General features: G+C 40.9%; 1 protein-coding gene across 7 annotated transcripts in view; it reads left to right on the top strand.

Moving 5' to 3' along the window:
* The window catches only part of mcf2la (mcf.2 cell line derived transforming sequence-like a), a 240,729-nt gene that overhangs the window by 208,351 nt on the left and 11,832 nt on the right, over window positions 1–20,546 (top strand). For all 7 annotated transcript variants that reach the window (XM_072260875.1, XM_072260874.1, XM_072260873.1 and 4 more), the window contains 3 exons: window positions 533–611; window positions 5,742–5,808; window positions 18,698–18,798. In XM_072260875.1, coding sequence (XP_072116976.1) covers window positions 533–611; window positions 5,742–5,808; window positions 18,698–18,798 — 247 coding nt within the window. The remainder of the gene's footprint in view (window positions 1–532; window positions 612–5,741; window positions 5,809–18,697; window positions 18,799–20,546) is intronic.

Genomic DNA, 20,546 nt, shown 5'->3' on the forward strand with positions numbered 1-20,546 from the left:
CACCTCCAGCACCCAGGGCATGCCCTTTTCTCACTGTTACCATCAGGTAGGAGGTACAGAAGCCTGAAGGCACACACTCAGCGATTCAGGAACAGCTTCTTCCCTTCTGCCAACCGATTCCTAAATGGACAGTGAATCCTTGAACACTATCTCACTTTTATAAAAAAAATATACATTATTTCTGTTTTTGCACATTTTTTAATCTGTTCAACATATGTATACAGTAATTGATTTACTTATTTTTAAATTTATTATTCACTCTCTGCTGGATTATGTATGACATTGAACTGCTGCTAAGTTAAAGAATTTCATGCCAGATGCCGGTGATAATAACCCTGGTTCAGAGGTAAAATTCAAATTACCATTTGTCACCTTAGCATCAGTGTTATTAATCACTTGGCACATTGAAAGAACTTAACTAATTTCTGTGCATTTCAAAGTATGGTGCCATGGTCAACAAGAAAGCTGTGTTTGCTGGGATTACAGTACCCATCTGTTAGAAATAAGAATGTGCTTCTTCATCTCTCTTTAGGCACCAACCCAAGAAGCTAAAAACCTATGGGTGAATGAAATAAGAAAGGTCCTAGCAAGCCAGCTAGAAGCTCGTAGAGGTAAGGACCATGCACGGAAAGCCATGAGCTAGTTAATGATACATACCATCCCGTGACAAAAGCTTGCTGGTTTATTCCTCTAAAAATAAACATTGAGAAGATCTATTTGAATGCATCTGTTTTCCAACATGAAAAATAAAGAACATTTGGACTCTTGATGATCCTGTAACAGAGTCTTCTCAGAAGAGCAGGTATCTTTCCTGAGATTAACTACTGATCTTGAAGTGCTGCAGCTTTTCCTTACCTACAACATTGGATAGGAAATCAAATTGTCCCTTTGCAATGGTATGGACATGGGTGCAGTATCAGTAGTTGGAGTTAAAAGTCAACAGGACAGATCTCATTCATCTAGTTAGGACTGTTGTGGAAGTTAAGGGGAATGACTGAAGGAAAAGCATACAAGGAGAAGAGTGTGACTTGACAGAACTTGTATTAAGTGGGCTCAGATGCTCCAAAATTTTCTGTTGGTTGGTTAAATTATTTCTCATTTTATTGACCACTTTTTGTTTATGAGGAATTCTTAAAGAGGCACTCAGTGTGTGTGTGTTGGCCTTCGTTAGTAGGGGGATTGAGCTCAAGAGCTGTGAGGCGATGTTGCAGCTCCATAAGACTCTGGTCAGTCTACGTTTGGAATATTGTGATCAGTTCTCGACACCTCATTATAGGAGGACATGGAATCTTTAGAGGGGTTGCAGAGGAGATATACCAAGATGCTGCCTAGATTAGAGGGCACATTTTACGAGGGAAGTTTGAGTGAGCTGGAGCTTTTCTCTTTGGAGCAAAGGAGGATTAAAGGTGACTTGATAGAGGTATACAAGATGATAATAGGCATAGATAGAGAGGACCACCAGTGTTTTTTTTTAATCCCAAGCTTGTTCACTGACTGGAGGCCTGTGACTAGTGATGTACCACAGGGATTAGTGCTGAGTCCAGTGTTTTCATCCATAACAATGAGCTGGATTATAATATGGTTAACCGGATCAGCAAATTTGTGGATGACATCAAGACTGGGGTGTCACAGACAGCAAGGAGACTAGCAAAGCTTACAATGGGATCTGCACCATCTGGAAAATGGGCTGGAAAATGGCAGGTGGAATTTAATGCAGACAAATGTGAGGTGTTGCATTTTGGGAGGAAAAACCACGGTTGGACTTACATAGTGCATGGTTGGGCACTGAGGAGTGTGGTAGAACAGAGGGAACTGGGAGTACAGGTCTGTAATTGATTGAAAGTGACATCACAGGTAGAAGGGTCATTAAAAAGAGCTTCTGGAACATTGACCTTCATAATTCAGGGCAAAAATCAAAAACGGCCACTTTTCAACATAATTGTATAAGGGACAAGAGTGTTGCAAAAGCAAGCCTGAAGGTTTTGTGTGTCAATGCAAGGAGCATTCATAATAAGGTGGATGAATTAAAAGTACAGATTGTTATTAATGAATATGATATAGTTGGATCACAGAGACATGGCTCCAGGGTGACCAAAGATGGGAGCTCAACATTCAGGGATATTCAATATTCAGGAGGGATAGACGTGAAAGAAAAGGAGGTGGGGTAGCATTGCTAGTTAGAGAGGAGATTAACGCAATAGAAAGGAAGGACATTAGCCTGGAGGATGTGGAATCGATATGGGTAGAGCTGCATAACACTAAGGGGCAGAAAACGCTGGTGGGAGTTGTGTACAGGCCACCTAACAGTAGTAGTGAGGTTGGGGATGGTATTAAACAGGAAATTAGAAATGTGTGCAATGAAGGAACAGCAGCTATAATGGGTGACTTCAATCTACATGTAGATTGGGTGAACCAGATTAGTAAGGGTGCTGAGGAAGAGGATTTCTTGGAATGTATGCGGGATGGTTTTTTGAACCAACATGTCGAGGAACCAACTAGAGAGCAGGCTATTCTAGACTGGGTATTGAGCAATGAGGAAGGGTTAATTAACAATCTTGTCGTGAGAGGCCCCTTGGGTAAGAGTGACCATAATATGGTGGAATTCTTCATTAAGATGGAGAGTGACATAGTTAATTCAGAAACAAAGGTTCTGAACTTAAAGAAGGGTAACTTTGAAGGTATGAGACATGAATTAGCTAAGGTAGACTGGCAAATGACACTTAAAGGATTGACGGTGGATATGCAATGGCAAGCATTTAAAGATCGCATGGATGAACTACAATTGTTCATCCCAGTTTAGCAAAAGAATAAATCAAGGAAGGTAGTGCACCCGTGACTAACAAGGGAAATTAGGGATAGTATCAATTCCAAAGAGGAAACATACAAATTAGCCAGAAAAAGTGGCTCACCTGAGGACTGGGAGAAATTCAGAGTTCAGCAGAGGAGGACAAAGGGTTTAATTAGGAAAAGGAAAAGAGATTATGAGAGAAAACTGGCATGGAACATAAAACTGACTGTAATAGCTTTTATAGATATGTGAGAAGAAAAAAGATTGGTTAAGACAAATGCAGGTCCCCTACAGACAGAAACAGGTGAATTGATTATGGGGAACAAGGACATGGCAGACCAATTGAATAACTACTCTGGTTCTGTCTTCACTAAGGAGGACATAAATAATCTTCTGGAAATAGTAGGGGACCGAGGGTCTAGTGAGATGGAGGAACTGAGGGAAATACATATTAGCAGGGAAGTGGTGTTAGGTAAATTGAAGGGATTAAAGGCAGATAAATCCCCAGGGCCAGATGGTCTGCATCCCAGAGTGCTTAAGGAAGTATCCCAAGAAATAGTGGATGCAATAGTGATAATTTTGAAAACTCTTTATATTCTGGACTAGTTCCTGAGGATTGGAGGGTGGCTAATGTAACCCCACTTTTTAAAAAAGGAGGGAGAGAGAAACCAAGGAATTATAGACCGGTTAGCCTCACATCGGTGGTGGAGAAAATGCTAGAGTCAGTTATCAAAGATGTGATAACAGCACATTTGGAAAGTGGTGAAATCATCGGACAAAGTCAGCATGGATTTGTGAAAGGAATATCATGTCTGACGAATCTCATAGAAATTTTTGAGGATGTAACTAGCAGAGTGGATAGGGGAGAACCAGTGGATGTGGTATATTTGGATTTTCAAAAGGCTTTTGACAAGGTCCCGCACAGGAGATTAGTGTGCAAACTTAAAGCACATGGTATTGGGGGTAAGGTATTGATGTGGATAGAGAATTGGTTGGCAGACAGGAAGCAAAGAGTGGGAATAAACGGGACCTTTTCAGAATGGCAGGCAGTGACTAGTGGGGTACTGCAAGGCTCAGTGCTGGGACCCCAGTTGTTTACAATATATATTAATGACTTAGACGAGGGAATTAAATGCAGCATCTCCACGTTTGCGGATGACACGAAGCTGGGTGGCAGTGTTAGCTGTGAGGAGGATGCTAAGAGGATGCAGGGTGACTTGGATAGGTGAGATGAGGGGGCAAATTCATGGCAGATGCAATTTAATGTGGATAAGTGTGAGGTTATCCACTTTGGTGGCAAAAACAGGAAAACAGATTATCTGAATGGTGGCTGATTAGGAAAAGGGGAGGTGCAACGAGACCTGGGTGTCATTATACACCAGTCATTGAAAGTGGGCGTGCAGGTACAGCAGGCGGTGAAAAAGGTGAATGGCATTCATAGCTAGAGGATTCGAGCACAGGAGCAGGGAGGTACTACTGCAGTTGTACAAGGCCTTGGTGAGACCACACCTGGAGTATTGTGTGCAGTTTTGGTCCCCTAATCTGAGGAAAGACACCCTTGCCATAGAGGGAGTACAAAGAAGGTTCACCAGATTGATTCCTGGGATGGCAGGACTTTCATATGATGAAAGACTGGATGAACTAGGCTTATAGTTGGAATTTAGAAGATTGAGGGGGGATCTGATTGAAACGTATAAAATCCTAAAGGGATTGGACAGGCTAGATACAGGAAGATTGTTCCCGATGTTGGGGAAGTCCAGAACGAGGGGTCAAAGTTTGAGAATAAAGGGGAAGCCTTTTAGGACCGAGATTAGGAAAAACTTCTTCACACAGAGAGTGGTGAATCTGTGGAATTCTCTGCCACAGGAAACAGTTGAGGCCAGTTCATTGGCTATATTTAAGAGGGAGTTAGATATGGCCCTTGTGGCTAAAGGGTTTGGGGGTATGGAGAGAAGGCAGGTACAGAGTTCTGAGATAGATGATCAACCATGATCATACTGAATGGCAGTGCAGGCTCAAAGGGCCGAATGGCCTACTCCTGCACATATTTTCTATGTTTCTATTGAGTACAGGAGATATGATGTTATATTGAAATTGTATAAGACTTTGCTGAGGCCAAATTTGGCGTATTGTGTGCAGTTCCAGTAATCTGCCTACAATAAAGATATAAATAAGATTGAAAGAGTAGAAAAAAAATTGACAAGGATTTGCCAAAACTTGGAGACGAGTTCTAGGGAAAGGTTTGAATCAGTTAGGACTTTTTTTCCCTGGAGCATAGGGGAATGAGTGGAGATCTGATAGAGGTATACAAAATTATAAGCAGTATAGGTAGGGTAACTGCAAGCAGGCTCTTTACACTAAAGGTTGGGTGAGACTACAACCAGAGGTCATAGGTTAACTGTGAAAGGTGAAATTTAAGGGGAGTCTGACAGAAAACTTCTTCACTCAGAGGGTGGAGCGAGTGAGGAATGAGCTGCTAGCAGAGGTGGCAGATGTGGGTTCAATAGCAACACTTCGGAGAAATTCGGATACTACATGGATGGAAGGGGTATGGAGGGCTATGGCGTGTGTGTGAATCAATGGGACTAGGCAGAATAACAGTTCAGTACCAACTAGAAGGGCCGAAGGGCCTGTTTCTAGGCTGTAGTAATCTGACTCTATGACTCTCTAATCTACCCCAAGATGCTGATAGATGGCCTACCCAACTTCTCTGTTACTTCTCAGCCAGCCCATGATTTAATTCCTCTATCGATTTACTCATGAGTCAATGCTAGTTGCTTTTTTTTTTACGCACTTCATCACGTCTTTTTTTTAAACTATTCCCAATCCATGGGGGAATACAGAGTTTGATCCAAAAGAAATGATGTTTTCGTGTTTTTGTTTCAATGTATCTTAGAAGTTGTTTTACTAAATATGTTCATCATAAGTTAAACAATCTAATTTCCTTTTTCAGTTTCTACCCAACACTTAAAGTTAGAGCATTTTTCTGTGGCTCCTTTAACTCTATCCATTAACAACAGGTAAGTAAGTAATCTGATGAATACAAGGCTCACTGTTATCTTGGTTAGTTACTGTTTACCAAGCATGGAAGGCAAAGCAGTGTTCACATTCCTCATGTTTGGTTGCATTAGATATGATTAAGTTGAATCTTCCCCGTTCTCTTAAAACAGCAAGATTCAAAGTTGAAGTTTGAATGCATTGATTAGTTTGGAACAGGAAATAATAACTGGAGTGGGACAGATGTCTCCTCAAGCCTGCTGTACCACTCTTCCAGCCAATACTCAAATCTCTTTTCCTTGTTAGAACTCCAAACCATAGAAATTCCTGTCTTGAATATATTTCACAATAAGTACAATAACCTCAATGAGACATCCTAAGTATTCACACCCCTTTGAGTAAAGTATTTTTACATATCTCAGTCCCAAATTGTTCACCTTGTATCATGAAACAATACTGTGTAGCCTAGATGTCTTTAATCAGGACAATTACAGAACCTTGCTAAGCCTCTCAGAATCTTTTTTGTATTTCACAAGTATTATCTGATTTTCTAAACTCCAAGTTACATTTGCCAATTGAGTGCTCATAGTTTAGGTAAAGATGAAGGTAGGTAATGATTAAATAGGTAAATTTAAAGTCACCAACAATCCTTGCACCAGCTTTCTTCCAACCTCATATCTTGATTCATAATAATTGTTAGGGGGTTTACAAATTATCTCCACAGCAATTTGTTTCATCTTTGTCACTTTTTATCTTGAGGGCAGCACAGTGTCACAGCCAACAGAGCCGTCACATCAGAGCTTCAGCTATGTAAGTTCAACCCTGAGCTCTGCTCCAGTCTCTGTGGAGTTTGCAAATTCTCTCCGCAACTGCATGAGTGGCTCCAGCTATTCTGGCTTCTCCCACCTCCCACAGGTTTGCTGATTAATTGGCTAATCTAAATCACCCTTCGTGTCTAGGTGGGTGATAGGAGACTCAATGCTAGGGGAGTGTTTAGGTTATAAAGGAAGGAGTGGGGGAATGGGATTGCTGAGAGGACTAACGTTAACTTAGTGGGCTGAATGTCCTCCTTCCGTGCTGGGAGGAATGCGAAATCCTGTGCACAAAGATGGAAAATATTTTGTCAGATAAGCAAATAGTTGAGGCTCCTTTATCATTACATCCTGGATTTTTGTATCTAGATTAGACAATAGTTTAAGGAGGGCACTGGTCAGCGACCTCCAATTCCTGATTCCTGTCCGGCTGGGCTGTAATCTACTCTATGCTGAGAGGTGTGGCTGCCTTCTGGATCTTTCCTGCTGCCCACCTGATGCGTCAGTAAGTGACCAAGGCCTTCGCCACTCTGGGTTTCCTGTCTGACTTGCTGTATCAGCGTTCTCAGACAAAATTGGAAAGGCCTCCCGGCCCCTCTCCACACTGCCAACACAGTACCACTTTAACATGTGCTTTCCATTGCTGAAGCATTTCTACACTGTTATGTTTTTTTAGCACCAAAACATGAAACAAATTCAAAGGAAAACAAAAGAGCTGAGAGGTGCGAGTCTTATTTTGTGTTTATTTTAAGCAAGGCGCGCATGTATTACGCGGTAGTGTCATGAAGTATGCAATTCACATATAACCCAGAATGATTTAAATGAACAAGAACGCTTGATCAAATATATATTACTCAAATATTACTGAAATATTAAAAACACAATACCCCTCCCCGCTTAACTATAAACTCAAACCACATATAGAATGTATCTCGACTATATACTCAGTATATTACGTAATACATTATATACAGACATCCACAACAGGGTAAATTTTTTAAAATTGTCCTATTAAGGCCTAAAGATTTAATTGCTCTGGAGACTTTCTTACTCCTGTGAGATAACATCTTTCCTGACAAGGGGGATTACTCTGCTTGGCTGGTGGGATTGTGGCCGTGAAACAATCACAGGTTCTGGCACTTCCTCATTAGTTGTAGGAGTTGTCTCAGACTGCAGAAAGTAGTTCTGACAGCAGTAGCCACCTTGGTCTTTTTCTCTGCTTTTCTCTCTGAATCTACTTTGATCCTTGCTGCTCTCCTGGTTCTGGCTTCTTTCTCCCTCATTCCTGCTCCTTTCTTTCTAGGATGGGCATCTTGGTCTTAGGAAGGTCCATTTAGTTCACTAGAGTATTCTGTCATTAATCCTTCTATTGTTCCCTTACAATCTGCTCTCTCCTCTTGGCTTCCTCATCCACAACATTATCTGCTAAATCCTCTGTTTTCATATCTCCACTGACTCCTTTCTGTTTGGCCATCTATTTGTCCAGCTGGGTTTTGGTTTTGGCATCTACTTTTACTTTCTGTCCCCCACTTGAAGTTCATGCAATAACCTTAATGCACACAGAGTAGATTCTGGTTCTTCATACTCACAAAAACCGAATGCTTGCAATTTTCCTGAAGCTCCTTGATCTCTCTTCCAGCTAAAAAGCAAGCCACATTTCACTGCCTGATTAACATACCAAAAGCTTTCTCAGACAAAAATTGTTGTAGTCAGACCACTGATTTTGTCACTTACATGATTTCTCTGAGCAGCATGGTTTTTCCTTGGTCCAATATGCTTTCCAAGCAGAAAGCACAGAAGTTGGCACCAACGCTTGTTTCCCTGTTGGGCAATGGTTCATGGTATACAGCATGGAGACAGTTGACGCATCATCCAGTACATTTCTAAATTCAGTTTCAGTTGACTCTATTGTAGGGGATGTGGCATACAAATAGAGGATAGATCTCCAATCAAGTTGTAGTTGTCTCAGCCACTCACATTCCCAGAATGCTAGTCCTCCTGTTTTTACCACATACAAGTCAAATGTAGGTTGTTGGTTGTTGTATTTCACTGTCACAAACATTATTCCCACATAAGATATCTTTTATCCTGTATAAAATCTGTTGGATATCTGCAGGCTTCAATTCAGTCTCTTTGAAATGCCATTCAAACTTATTTTATGGAAAGATTGAATCAGCCAATTCCACTTTAATTTCACTTCAGGAATAAGCCATATTGCTTGTCTTTGTTAGTTTTCACTTTGTAAGTTTTAAGGCTATACAGTCCAATGTCACTCTTGGACATTTCATCAACATCACAAGTTTAGTACTCTTTTTGAAACTGAAACTGGATTTTTTATCTTCCCTTTTATTTATTTTTGTCTGCCCAACATGCTCTTTGTATGCATCAAATTTTGTTGCATTTTCTGCAAGTTTCACCTTTAAATCTTCATTGGTCTGGTGTATGTGAGCCCCTGCCACTATGGTAATACAATTTGTCAGGCCAGACTGGTTTCTGTTTAGAGATTGCAAATTTTTTCACGCTCACTTTCATTCCTGACTGCAACTCAATTGCGTCTCTGTCCGCTGTTTTCATTGATTCACTTATTTCAACTGCGCTTTTAAATGTAAGTGTGCTTCAGTTAGGGGCTGCTTATGACTGCATTTTTGTAAGATTCTACATGACTAAGCAATCAATGGAACATTAGGCCAATTACCAATCTAACAATGTTCAGGTAATCTCTTCAATTCAGCCACATACACTGAAATAGTCTCTCCTTCCTTTTGATTCTGTTTATGAAATATACAGCATTCTATCAATATTGATTCTAAATGTTTCTGCATTACTTTCACAATATCAGCAAAGCTCATTTTGTTGTTTAGTTGGAGGAATTAAACTTCAAAGCAACCTATATGCCTTTAAATTCAATACAGTCAGCAAAATTGACATTTGCTTCTCATCAGTTATTCCATTTTCTTTAAAATACTGTTCAATCTATTCAGTGTACAAAATACCTTTATCTGTCATATAATCAAACATGTCAATTCTTCTGATGCAGCCAGCCATTTCTGCTCCTTTTGTTATGATTATTATCACCTGGTACTCACTGTTTATGAACCTGTGAATTCTTCCATTTTCAGCCTTTTCTGTAAACTCAATCTTGTGTTCAATTTCAAAGAACATGTGCTGCACTACTTTTTTTAAACTGAGCTTCCACAAGTAGGTAGTCATTGCAAGGCCTGACTGTTAAATGTTGCAAACTAACCTGCATTCACCAATTGCACAGGCAGCTTATTGCACACTCACACTACCCTCTAAGTGAAGAGGTTCCCCCTCAGCTGACTACAGGAGCTTTGTGACTGGTTATCAAATCTAACCATACTATCCTTTGGCCTTAATAGTCACATACTTACAGATACTTATTTCAGCAGGCATGTTAGTCAAACACATTCCTGTCTGTCTGTATCTTGTTTTACGGCGGTTGGCATCCAGCTTAATGGTGCATTACCGCCACCCTCTGCTCCAGAATGTGCACTAGACGTACATTCTAAATCCCTTCACCCAATCACACACACACACACACACACACACACACACACACACACCCCTACACTTAACCCTCCCATCTTTGACCATCCTAGTACCCTATTCCTGCTTATCCATCATATCCTATAAAAAAACCCTGTACCCCTTAAAAACGTTAAAAATACCCAGACTTGTGCTCTCTCACCCATGCCCAGCAATCCTTTTAATGTGAATTCCTGCACCCCCAACTCCCTTAATTTAATTCTCATCATCTCTCTCTGTATCCCATACTTACTGCAACACAAAACTACATGTTCTACTGACTCCTCTTCCTGACATTCCTCACACAATCCTGTCTGGTGTTTCCCTATCATTTTCAATGTTTTGTTTAATGCACAATGCCCCAGCCTTAACCTAGTCCACAGTTTCCTCTCTTCTGTTTCCATTACCTACCCTAGTACCTGCAACACTCTTTTGTATTTGATATAAATGCCTCCCTTTCCCCTCCCTGTCCCACCTTTCTTGCCACATTCGGTTGACTTTTTCCCAGATTACACACTTAACCTCTGCTTTACTGATACTAATGTGCATTTCCACATTTTCTTTCTTTAATGCCCTCTTTGCCAACTCATCCACCCTCTCATTCCCCTTCACCCCTACATGTGCTGGAACCCATAGAAATTTTACCTGACCTCCCTGATTTGCAATTCTTGTAACTAACTGAAGGACTTCATAAAGTACATCTTGCCGACTGTTTTTGTGAAAAGACCTTAAACTTGCTAGAACTGAGGATGAATCTGAACATATCAATGCTTTGCCTTGTCTGGCTTTCTGCACCTATTGCAACGCAACCAACACCACCAGCATCTCCACTGTAAACACCCCTAACTTATTAGATGTTCTTCTGCTGATTCCAATTTCTTTTGCTGGTATAACCACCCCAAACCCTGTCACTCCTGTTTCAGGTTCCTTCGCACCATCCGTATAAATGTGAGTATAATCACTATACTTTTCCATCACATGACAGTTAAATGCATTTACCAAATCTGTTTTATATCTTTCTTTCCTTTTTACCTCTAACAAATGCCAGTCTATGTCAGGCCATACAAGCTTCCATGGAGCTACAACTGGATAAACTACTGAAGGACTTATCCTCAGATCAAACACTCCACATTCTTTCGCGATATCATTCCCTACCCGACTAAAGGTATCCCTCTGAAACCTCCCATTTTCCCAGCACTCCTGCAACACTCCTTTAGTAGGGTGAGAATCATTGTGCCCCTGCAAGTTAGCCCAGTAGTTTGCCATCAGTTGCATCCATCTTAGTTCCAAAGGCATTATTCCCATTTCTACCTGTAGGGCTGATACTGGTGATGTTTTAAAAGCCCCACTGCACACTCTCAAGGCCTGAGCCTGAATCACATCCAGTTTCCTTATAAGAGACCTAGCTGCTGATCCATATACTATATTTCCATAGTCCAACACAGATCTTACTAAAGCCACATACATTCTCTTCAAAGCTGAACAACTTGCTCCCCATTCCCTACCAGTCAAACATCTCATCACATTTATTACTTTTTTACATTTCTCCTCAACTTCCCTGATATCGTCTGCCCATGTTAATCGTGAATCAAATATAACTCCCAGAAATTTAAATGATGCAACCCTTTCTAATTCAACCCCATACATCCTTAACTTCTTCCCTACCTCAACCCTTTTCCTGGTAAAAAATACAGATTGAGTTTTGTCTACTGAAAATCTACATCCCCAATCATAACCCCACTCCACCACTTCATCAATTGCTTCTTGTAGTTTCCTGATTATATGGTCCATGTTCCTGCCTCTTTTCCACAAGGCCCCATCATCCGCAAACAGTGACCTACCTATATCCACTGGTACCTTTGTGAAGACATTATTGATCATAATGATGAAAAGTAACGGGCTAATCACACTACCTTGAGGTGTGCCATTTTCCACTATGTACTGTTTTGATAATTCTGATCCAATCCGAACTTGAATTTTTCTACCAAACAAAAAATCTTTAATCCAATTAAAAACTCTCCCACCAACCCCCATCTTGTACAGTTTAATTAATAATCCTTCCTTCCACATCATATCATAGGCTTTTTCAATGTCAAAGAACACTGCCACTACTGACTCTCTATTTGTCTGGGCCTTCCTTATTTCGGTCTCTAACATTATCATGAGTCCATGGAATTCCTTCCCTTTCTAAAACCACTCTGATAACTTGCCAGCATTCCCCTTTTCTCAAGCTCATATGATAGCCTTTCTGTTATCATCCTTTCCATTATCTTGTATTTGATGTTAATGCTATTGGTCTGTAGCTAGTGGGTTTTGACGGATCCTTGCCAGGTTTCCTTATTGGAATTACTACTGCTTCTTTCCATGCACTTGGTAATCTTCCCTCCTCCCACACTCTGTTATAAAAATGCAGCAACTTCAAGAGCGCTCCTTCTCCTAGATTTTTTAGCATCACAGAGCATATCAGATCTTTCCCTGGGGAGGTTGGTCTCAATTTCTTTATTGCTCTCACCATTTCTGCTAACGTAAATGGATCATCAACTATATCATCTGTTCCTTCCCTCCTGTTTAACACACCTGGGTATTGGCTCATTATTCTTTCCCTTCTTCTTCTCCCTTCTTCAGACAAATTTTCTGAACTGTGTATCAGTACAAATGACTTGGCCATGATCTCAGCCTTATCCCTACTGGAGACTGCAGTTTCCTCCTCAGATATCATTACTCGATATTCCCATTCCCTTCTATCTCCTCCCATCCTCTTAATCATTCCCCATACCTCTCCCACAGGTGTTGTTCTTCCTATCTTGTCACTAAAACTCCTCCAACTTGCCCTTTTAGCTTGACATATAGTTCTTCTCACCACTGCCTGTGCTTTCTTATATTGAACCAAATGCTGCATATTATGGGTTCTTTTAACTGGCCTGAATGCTCTATTTCTGTTTTTTACAGCCTGACAATATTCCTCTGTCCACCATGGTACCAGTTTCCTATTCATCCTATTTTCACTCCTGGGAATAGATCCTTCTGCTGCCATGATAATTGCTGAAGTCACCTGACTGTTTAATTCATCTACATTTCCAGAAATATCAATCTTTGTCAATGCTTCTTCACTCAACTTCTGGAACTTACCCCAATCTGCTTTTCCAAACACCCACTTTGGGATTCCGCCACCTGGTCTTACTTCAACTCTTTCACCCACTGAACACAAAACTGGGTAGTGATCACTGCCTACTGTTGAAGCAGTCCAAACTCCCCAGTTACTAACACCAGCCAAGGTATTAGACACTAACGTAATATCTAACACTGACTCAGTTCCTGTTGTTATATCTATCCTTGTGCCGCTACCATCATTCATACACACCAAATCCCTTTCTTCCATCAAATCTTCAATTACCTTTCCATTTGGATCTGTAATCTGATCCCCCCATATTGTGCTATGAGCATTGAAATCTGCACACCACACTACTTTATGTCTGTTTTGTCCTTGTATCTTTAATAGGCTGTCCAAATCCAACCTTTTACATGGATTGTGGTAGTTAATTATAACCACTTCCTCCCCTCTCTCCCACACTTCCACCACTATGTATTCCTGATCATCTCCTTTTTCCAGTACCCTATATGGTATACCTTGCTTGATTAACATAGCACAACCCCCTCCTCCCCCTAGATTTCTATCTTTCCTTATCATTGTATACCCATATACCACAAAGTCTAAAGTTGGTTTCAACCAAGTTTCCTGAATACACACTACATCCGGTTTTACAACCATTTCTTTAATAAAGTGCTTGAATTCCTGGCTATTGGCCAGTAAGCTCCTTGCATTCCATTGTAAAAGAATCATCATAATTAGTATTAACCAACTCATGACACTTCCTGGCTTGACTGATTACTGAGGTTCTCACCCACTTCCTCCCATGTCAGTCCTACTAACCCTAAATGGTTTACTGCTGCTTTTACCACCAGCTGAATTTTGTCACTTTTTGACTTTAACTCAGCCGTACTATTAATCACTCCTGCAATGAATGTTACTAGAGCCATTTTGTCTACATAAATCCTGTCGTTTGTTCTTTGTTGCATCTCTTGTATCCCTATTGCTCCCTGTTCATTAGGAGAATTATTCTGTTCTCTTGACATTCTTACAGCTTCTGCATAAGTGATCTTTCTTTTCACTCTTATTTCTTGAATTTTATTCTCCCATCTCATAACCTCACATCCACTATATGCAACATTATGAGCTCCTCCACAATTGCAGCATTTTGGTTGAACTCCTGTTCCGCACTTTCCATATTCATGATCACCCCCACATCTAGCACATCTCCTCTGCCTTTTACAGTTTTTAGCTATGTGTCCAAACCTTTGACAATTATAGCACCTCAGCGGCTTTGGCACATACACCCTTACTGGGTAACTCATGAAACCCAGGAACACCTTCCTTGGCACTCTTTCTTCTTCAAATTCAATCAATACAGATTCACTTTCCTTTTTCACTCCCTCCTTCGTTGTTTTCAGTCTTTGAACATTCATTACTTTCCCTCCTTTGATATTCCTCTTTAACTCCTCCATATTTATACTCATTGGTATCCCCATGATCACTCCTTTACAACCACTATTTTGTGCTCCCACCCTCCCAATGTATTCCACCTTGTATTTTCCTATCTCTTTTAGCTTGAGTGCTTTCTCAAGTTGTTCCTCATTCGCACATCTTACCAATAAGTTGTCATCATTAAGGACTTTTGCAAATACTATTTCCCCTATCTTATTTGCCAGAGTTGTTGTTAGCACAAATGGGTTAATTTTCTTCATATGTCCCTGAGCCTTCTCATTAAACCTAATTATGACAACACCTCCTCTCTGAGCTTGTTCATCTTCCTCACCTTCAGAGCTTTCTCCACTATCATTTCTTATTCTTTTATTCCCTTTGTCTTGGTTTTTATTCATCCAACCCCTCACTATCTCCTCATTCCCTTTATTTCTCTCTTCACAATAATCCACCTCTCCCCAGCTGCCTACCTCTGATCCCAAGTCCCTATCCCTCTCCTTCTCCACTTTCTTTCCCTCAACCCCCCCTATCTTGTCCACCATTACCAGACCCACACAACCCCCTCCCAGCAATTTCCATTCTTTCCCCACTCTCTTTCCCTCAATAGGTTCCAAACCACTTTCACGCATCAAGCAAAACACAGCCAGCTTCCAGTTGAGCCAACTCCAGTTCCAGCCTTTCCTAACCAGAGAGAACAGCCCCCTCAAACACATTCCCCTGGAGTCACCTTCTTATATAACCTTTTGAGTGAGCAGGGCATGGACAGGATTTAATGCTCAATCCTGATTGGCTGGAACTGAATTGCCTATTCCTGATTGGTTAGTTTGAATTGGCTTTGTTCTGATTGGTCAATTTTTATTTTAGGCCCTGCCCCCTTTTGGACTTTGTGGTCCCAGATACACTCTAAGAACCTACATTTATGTCTCCCACATGCTGGATTCAGATCCAACCAATCAGGATTGAGCATTAAGTCCTGCCTATGCCCTGCTCACTTGAGAGGGTATATCAGGAGGTGTCTCTAAGGGGACTTGTCATTTTATTAACTTGTGCCTGAGGAAGATGGCTGGATTCACTGTTGAAATGTTGCAGTCAGTATCTGTAAGTGTGTGACTGTTAAGGCCAAAGGATAGGATAGTTTAAGTTCCCCTCAGGCTCCCCTTAATTATTTCACTTATCACCTTTAACCAATGACCTTTAGTTCTAGTCTTTCCCAACCTCAGTCGAAAAAGCTTGCTTGCATTTCCAAGAAAAGACATCTAGCCTGTTCAATCTTTTCCTATAACTCAGGTCCTCAAGTGCCAGCAATATCATTGTAAATTTTCTCTGTACTCTTGCGATCTTATTGATGTCTTTCCTGTAGGTACTGTAGGTGACTAGAATTACATATTGACCTTATCAATGTCTTATAGAACCTCAGTATAACATCCCAGTTCCTGTACTCACTATTCTGATTTACAAAGGCCAAAATGCCAAAAGCTCTCATTCTACCCCTGACTATCTGTGACACCCCTTTTAGGGAATTATGGATCTGTATTCCCAGATCCCTCAATTTCACTGCACTCCTCATTGTCCTGCTATTAAATGTGTATGTCCTATCCTTGTTTGTCCTTCCAAAGTGCAACACCTCACACTTGATTGCATTAAATCTGCTATTTATCAGCCCATTTTTACAGCTGGTCCAGATCCCAATGCAAGCTTTGATAACCTTCCTTGCTGTCTACTACATTCCCAATCATGGTGTCATCTGCAATGGACTCTGTAATGATCTATTGGACATTCCACTAGTCACAGGCCTCCAGTTGGAGAGGCAACCCTCTACTACCACTCTCTGGCTTCTTCTACTAAGTCAATGTTGAATCTAATATACTACCTCATCCTGAATGCCGACTGACTAAACCCTCTTGACCAGCCTCCCACGTGAGACTTTGTCAAAGGCCTTGCTAAAGTCTATGTAGACAATGTCCACTGCCTTTTCTGGTAACCTCTTCAAAAAACTCTATAAGGTTGGTTAGACACAATCTATCATGCTCAAAACCATGTTGACTATCTCTAATCAGACCTTGTTTGTCCAAATACAGTACTTGTATATCCTGTCCCTTAGAATGCCCTTCCAATAGTTAACTCCTTCTGACATCTGACTCACCTGCCTATAATTTCCCAACTTATTCTTAGTGCCTTTCTTGAACAACGAACAACATTAGCTGTCCTCCAGTCCTCCAGCACCTCATCCGTAGTTAAAGATGTTTCTGTACTAGCCTCCCACAAGGTCTAAAGTGTCACTTTGTCAGGCCCTGTGAACTAACTGCACATTACTTACCCCCCTCCACCCCCCCATAATGCACGTACGGTTCATGACCTCACTACTGTTTTGCGTCAGTTCTGTAGACTCTGTGTCTGTCTCCTGAGTAAATACAGCTGAAAAAAAAATCCATTTAAGATCTCCCCCATCTCTTTTGGCTCCATGCATAGATGACCACATGATCTTCAAGTGGACCAATTTTGTCCCTTGCTATCCTTTTGTTCTTATTATACTTGTAGAAGTCCTTTAGATTCTCCTGGTCTGCCAGAGCAACCTCATGTTTTAAGGCTTTAAATCTGAGAACCAGTCTAATCCTTCTCTATAATTATCTTGAAACCAATGGAATTATGATCACTAGATCTAAAGTGTTCCCTTACACCTACTTCTGTCACCTGCCATATCTCATTCCTTAATAGGGAATCCAATACTGCACTGTCTCTAGTTGGGACCTCTACACGCTGTATTGATAATGTTTTTTTTTGTAAACACAATGACATAATAATCACTATGAATTATAGAAGTAGTGCAAAAAAGTTAGTGTTCATAGTTTCATGGATCGTTCTAAGTTGTGATAGCAGAATGTAAGAACTGTCTGTGAATCTTTGAGTGGGTGTCCTCAGGCTCCTATACTTCTCCCCAATGGTCATATGAGAATAGGTGAGTCTGGGATGCGAGGGTCCTTAGTGACAGGTGCTGCCTTCTTGAGGCACCACCTCTTGCAATTATCCTGAATGGTGGGGATATTTGTGCCCATTGGACTTGGCTGAGTCTACAATCCTTTGCAGCATCTTATCATCCTCCATAGCAGGCTTTGTAACAGCCAGTCAGAATGCTCCCTACTTACAGAAATATACACTATAGAAATTTACAAGGTGCATCGATGTGTTGGTCCCAGGGTAGATCCTCTGAGATGTTGACACTCAGGAATACATCATTTTTGTTTTATTGTTTTTATTAGATGGGGTGGCTTTAAGCAGTTGATTCATTATTATTCACTGTCATATTTCACATTTACTGTCATAGGTGTGTGTGTGTATATATATATATATATATAGAGAGAGAGAGAGAGAGAGAGAGAGTGTAAATGCCATGAAAATTAACCTTTTGCAGCAGCACAGTACATCAACATCAATTTAAATTAACGTAAATTATACGTGCATAACAAAAATAAACATGAATGCAATTTGAGGGAAATATAGTCCAACATAGAATTAGGGTTTTATAGGAGGGTTCATAACTGATGACAGTGGGGAAGAAGCTGTTGTTGAACTTTGAGGTGCAAGTCTACAGGTTCCTGTAGCCCTGCTTGATATCAGCATTGAGAAGAGGCTGCACCCTCTTCATGTATACCTCATCAGTTAAACTTGTGATCATATTTGCTCTGTCCTCTTATTTTACCTGCGTCACTGTCTCCCTGAACTTTGAATTGAAGTTTAACCGTCCTGTTTTCTTTTATCCTTCTGGAGCTTTTGTACATTCGTCTCTCTCTGTCTAACTCTATTCTGTACTGCCCCTTGTAACAACAAGGCCAAACTTCTGATTTCATCATTTCATCTATTGGGGACATAAAATGCAGCTTAACCAACAGGCTATAAAACTTTCTAAAGCAGTGAAAAGCAATTAATGATTTAACAATAAAGCCTGTGTTGTAACAACAACCAGTTTTCATCTGTTTTAATGCAATTGTTATGTGCTCTATTTTGCACTTTTCCCAGTGCCTTGTGGAGCCCACAGAAAGAGAGAAGAGCTGAAATTATGAGCCCTGATAATCGCAGCACTTCAGTTATCACACCAAAGAAACAGGAAAAAGGGACAGGTACTGTGTACTCGCAGAAGATTGTTCATTCATTATGTGCCATGTAGTAAGATGTGGGTGATCATAGTCTTTTCTGTTCTTGACAGATTTTTCTACAGAAGTAGTTTGCCATTGCCACCTTCTGGGCAGTGACTTTACAAGACAGGTGACCTCAGCCATTATCAATACTCTTCAGAAATTGTCTGCCTGGGTCAGTGGTTGCATAACTAGGATGTGATATAACCAGCTGCTCAGACAACCATCCACCACCTGCTCCCATAGCTTCACGTGACCCTAGAGAGATAGCAGGCAACTGCAGGAAACATAAAGTTGTGGTGGTAGGGGATTTTAATTTTCCATATATTGATTGGGTCTCCCATACTGTTAGGGGTCTAGATGGTTTAGAGTTTGTAAAATGTGTTCAGGAAAGTTTTCTAAATCAATATATAGAGGGACCAACTAGAGGGGATGCAATATTGGATCTCCTGTTGGGAAATGAGTTAGGACAAGTGACAAAAGTCTGTGTAGGGGAGCACTTTGGTTCCAGTGATCATAACACCATTAGTTTCAACTTGATCATGGACAAGGATAGATCTGGTCCTAGGGTTGAGGTTCTTAACTGGAAGAAGGCCAAATTTGAAGAAATGAGAAAGGATCTAAAGAGCGTGGATTGGGACAGGTTGTTCTCTGGCCTGGATGTGATCGGTAGGTGGGAAGCCTTCAAAGCAGAAATTTTGAGAGTGCAGAATTTGTATGTTCCTGTCAGGATTAAAGGCAAAGTGAATAGGAATAAGGAACCTTGATTCTCAAGGGATATTGCAACTCTGATAAAGAAGAAGAGGGAGTTGTATGACATGTATAGGAAGCAGGGAGTAAATAAGGTGCTTGAGGAGTATAAAAAGTGCAAGAAAATACTAGAAAGAAATCAGGAGGGCTAAAAGAAGACATGAGATTGCCTTGGCAGTCAAAGTGAAGGATAATCCAAAGAGCTTTTATAGGTATATTGAGAGCAAAAGGATTGTAAGGGATAAAATTGGTCCTCTTGAAGATCAGAGTGGTCGGCTATGTGCGGAACCAAAGGAAATGGGGAAGATCTTAAATAGGTTTTTTGCGTCTGTATTTACTAAGGAAACTGGCATGACGTCTATAGAATTAAGGGGAACAAGTAGTGAGATCATGGAAACTGTACAGATTGAAAAGGAGGAGGTGCTTGCTGTCTTGAGGAAAATTAAAGTGGATAAATCCCCGGGACCTGAGAGGGTGTTCCCTCGGACCTTGAAGGAGACTAGTGTTGAAATTGCAGGGGCCCTGGCAGATATATTTAAAATGTCGCTGTCTACGGGTGAGGTGCCAGAGGATTGGAGAGTGGCTCATGTTGTTCCGTTGTTTAAAAAAGGATCGAAAAGTAATCCGGCAAATTATAGGCCAGTAAGTTTAACGTCGGTTGTAGGTAAGTTATTGGAGGGAGTACTAAGAGACAGAATCTACAAGCATTTGAATAGACAGGGACTTATTAGGGAGAGTCAACATGGCTTTGTGCATGGTAGGTCATGTTTGACCAATCTATTGGAGTTTTTCGAGGAGGTTACCAAGAAAGTGGATGAAGGGAAGGCAGTGGATATTGTCTACATGGACTTCGGTAAGGCCTTTGACAAGGTCCCGCATGGGAGGTTAGTTAGGAAAATTCATTTGCTAGGTATACATGGAGAGGTGGTAAATTGGATTAGACATTGGCTCGATGGAAGAAGCCAGAGAGTGGTGGTAGAGAA

The sequence above is a fragment of the Mobula birostris genome, chromosome 6, assembly GCF_030028105.1.
Source record: "Mobula birostris isolate sMobBir1 chromosome 6, sMobBir1.hap1, whole genome shotgun sequence".
In the NCBI taxonomy this organism is placed as follows: Eukaryota; Metazoa; Chordata; class Chondrichthyes; order Myliobatiformes; family Myliobatidae; genus Mobula; species Mobula birostris.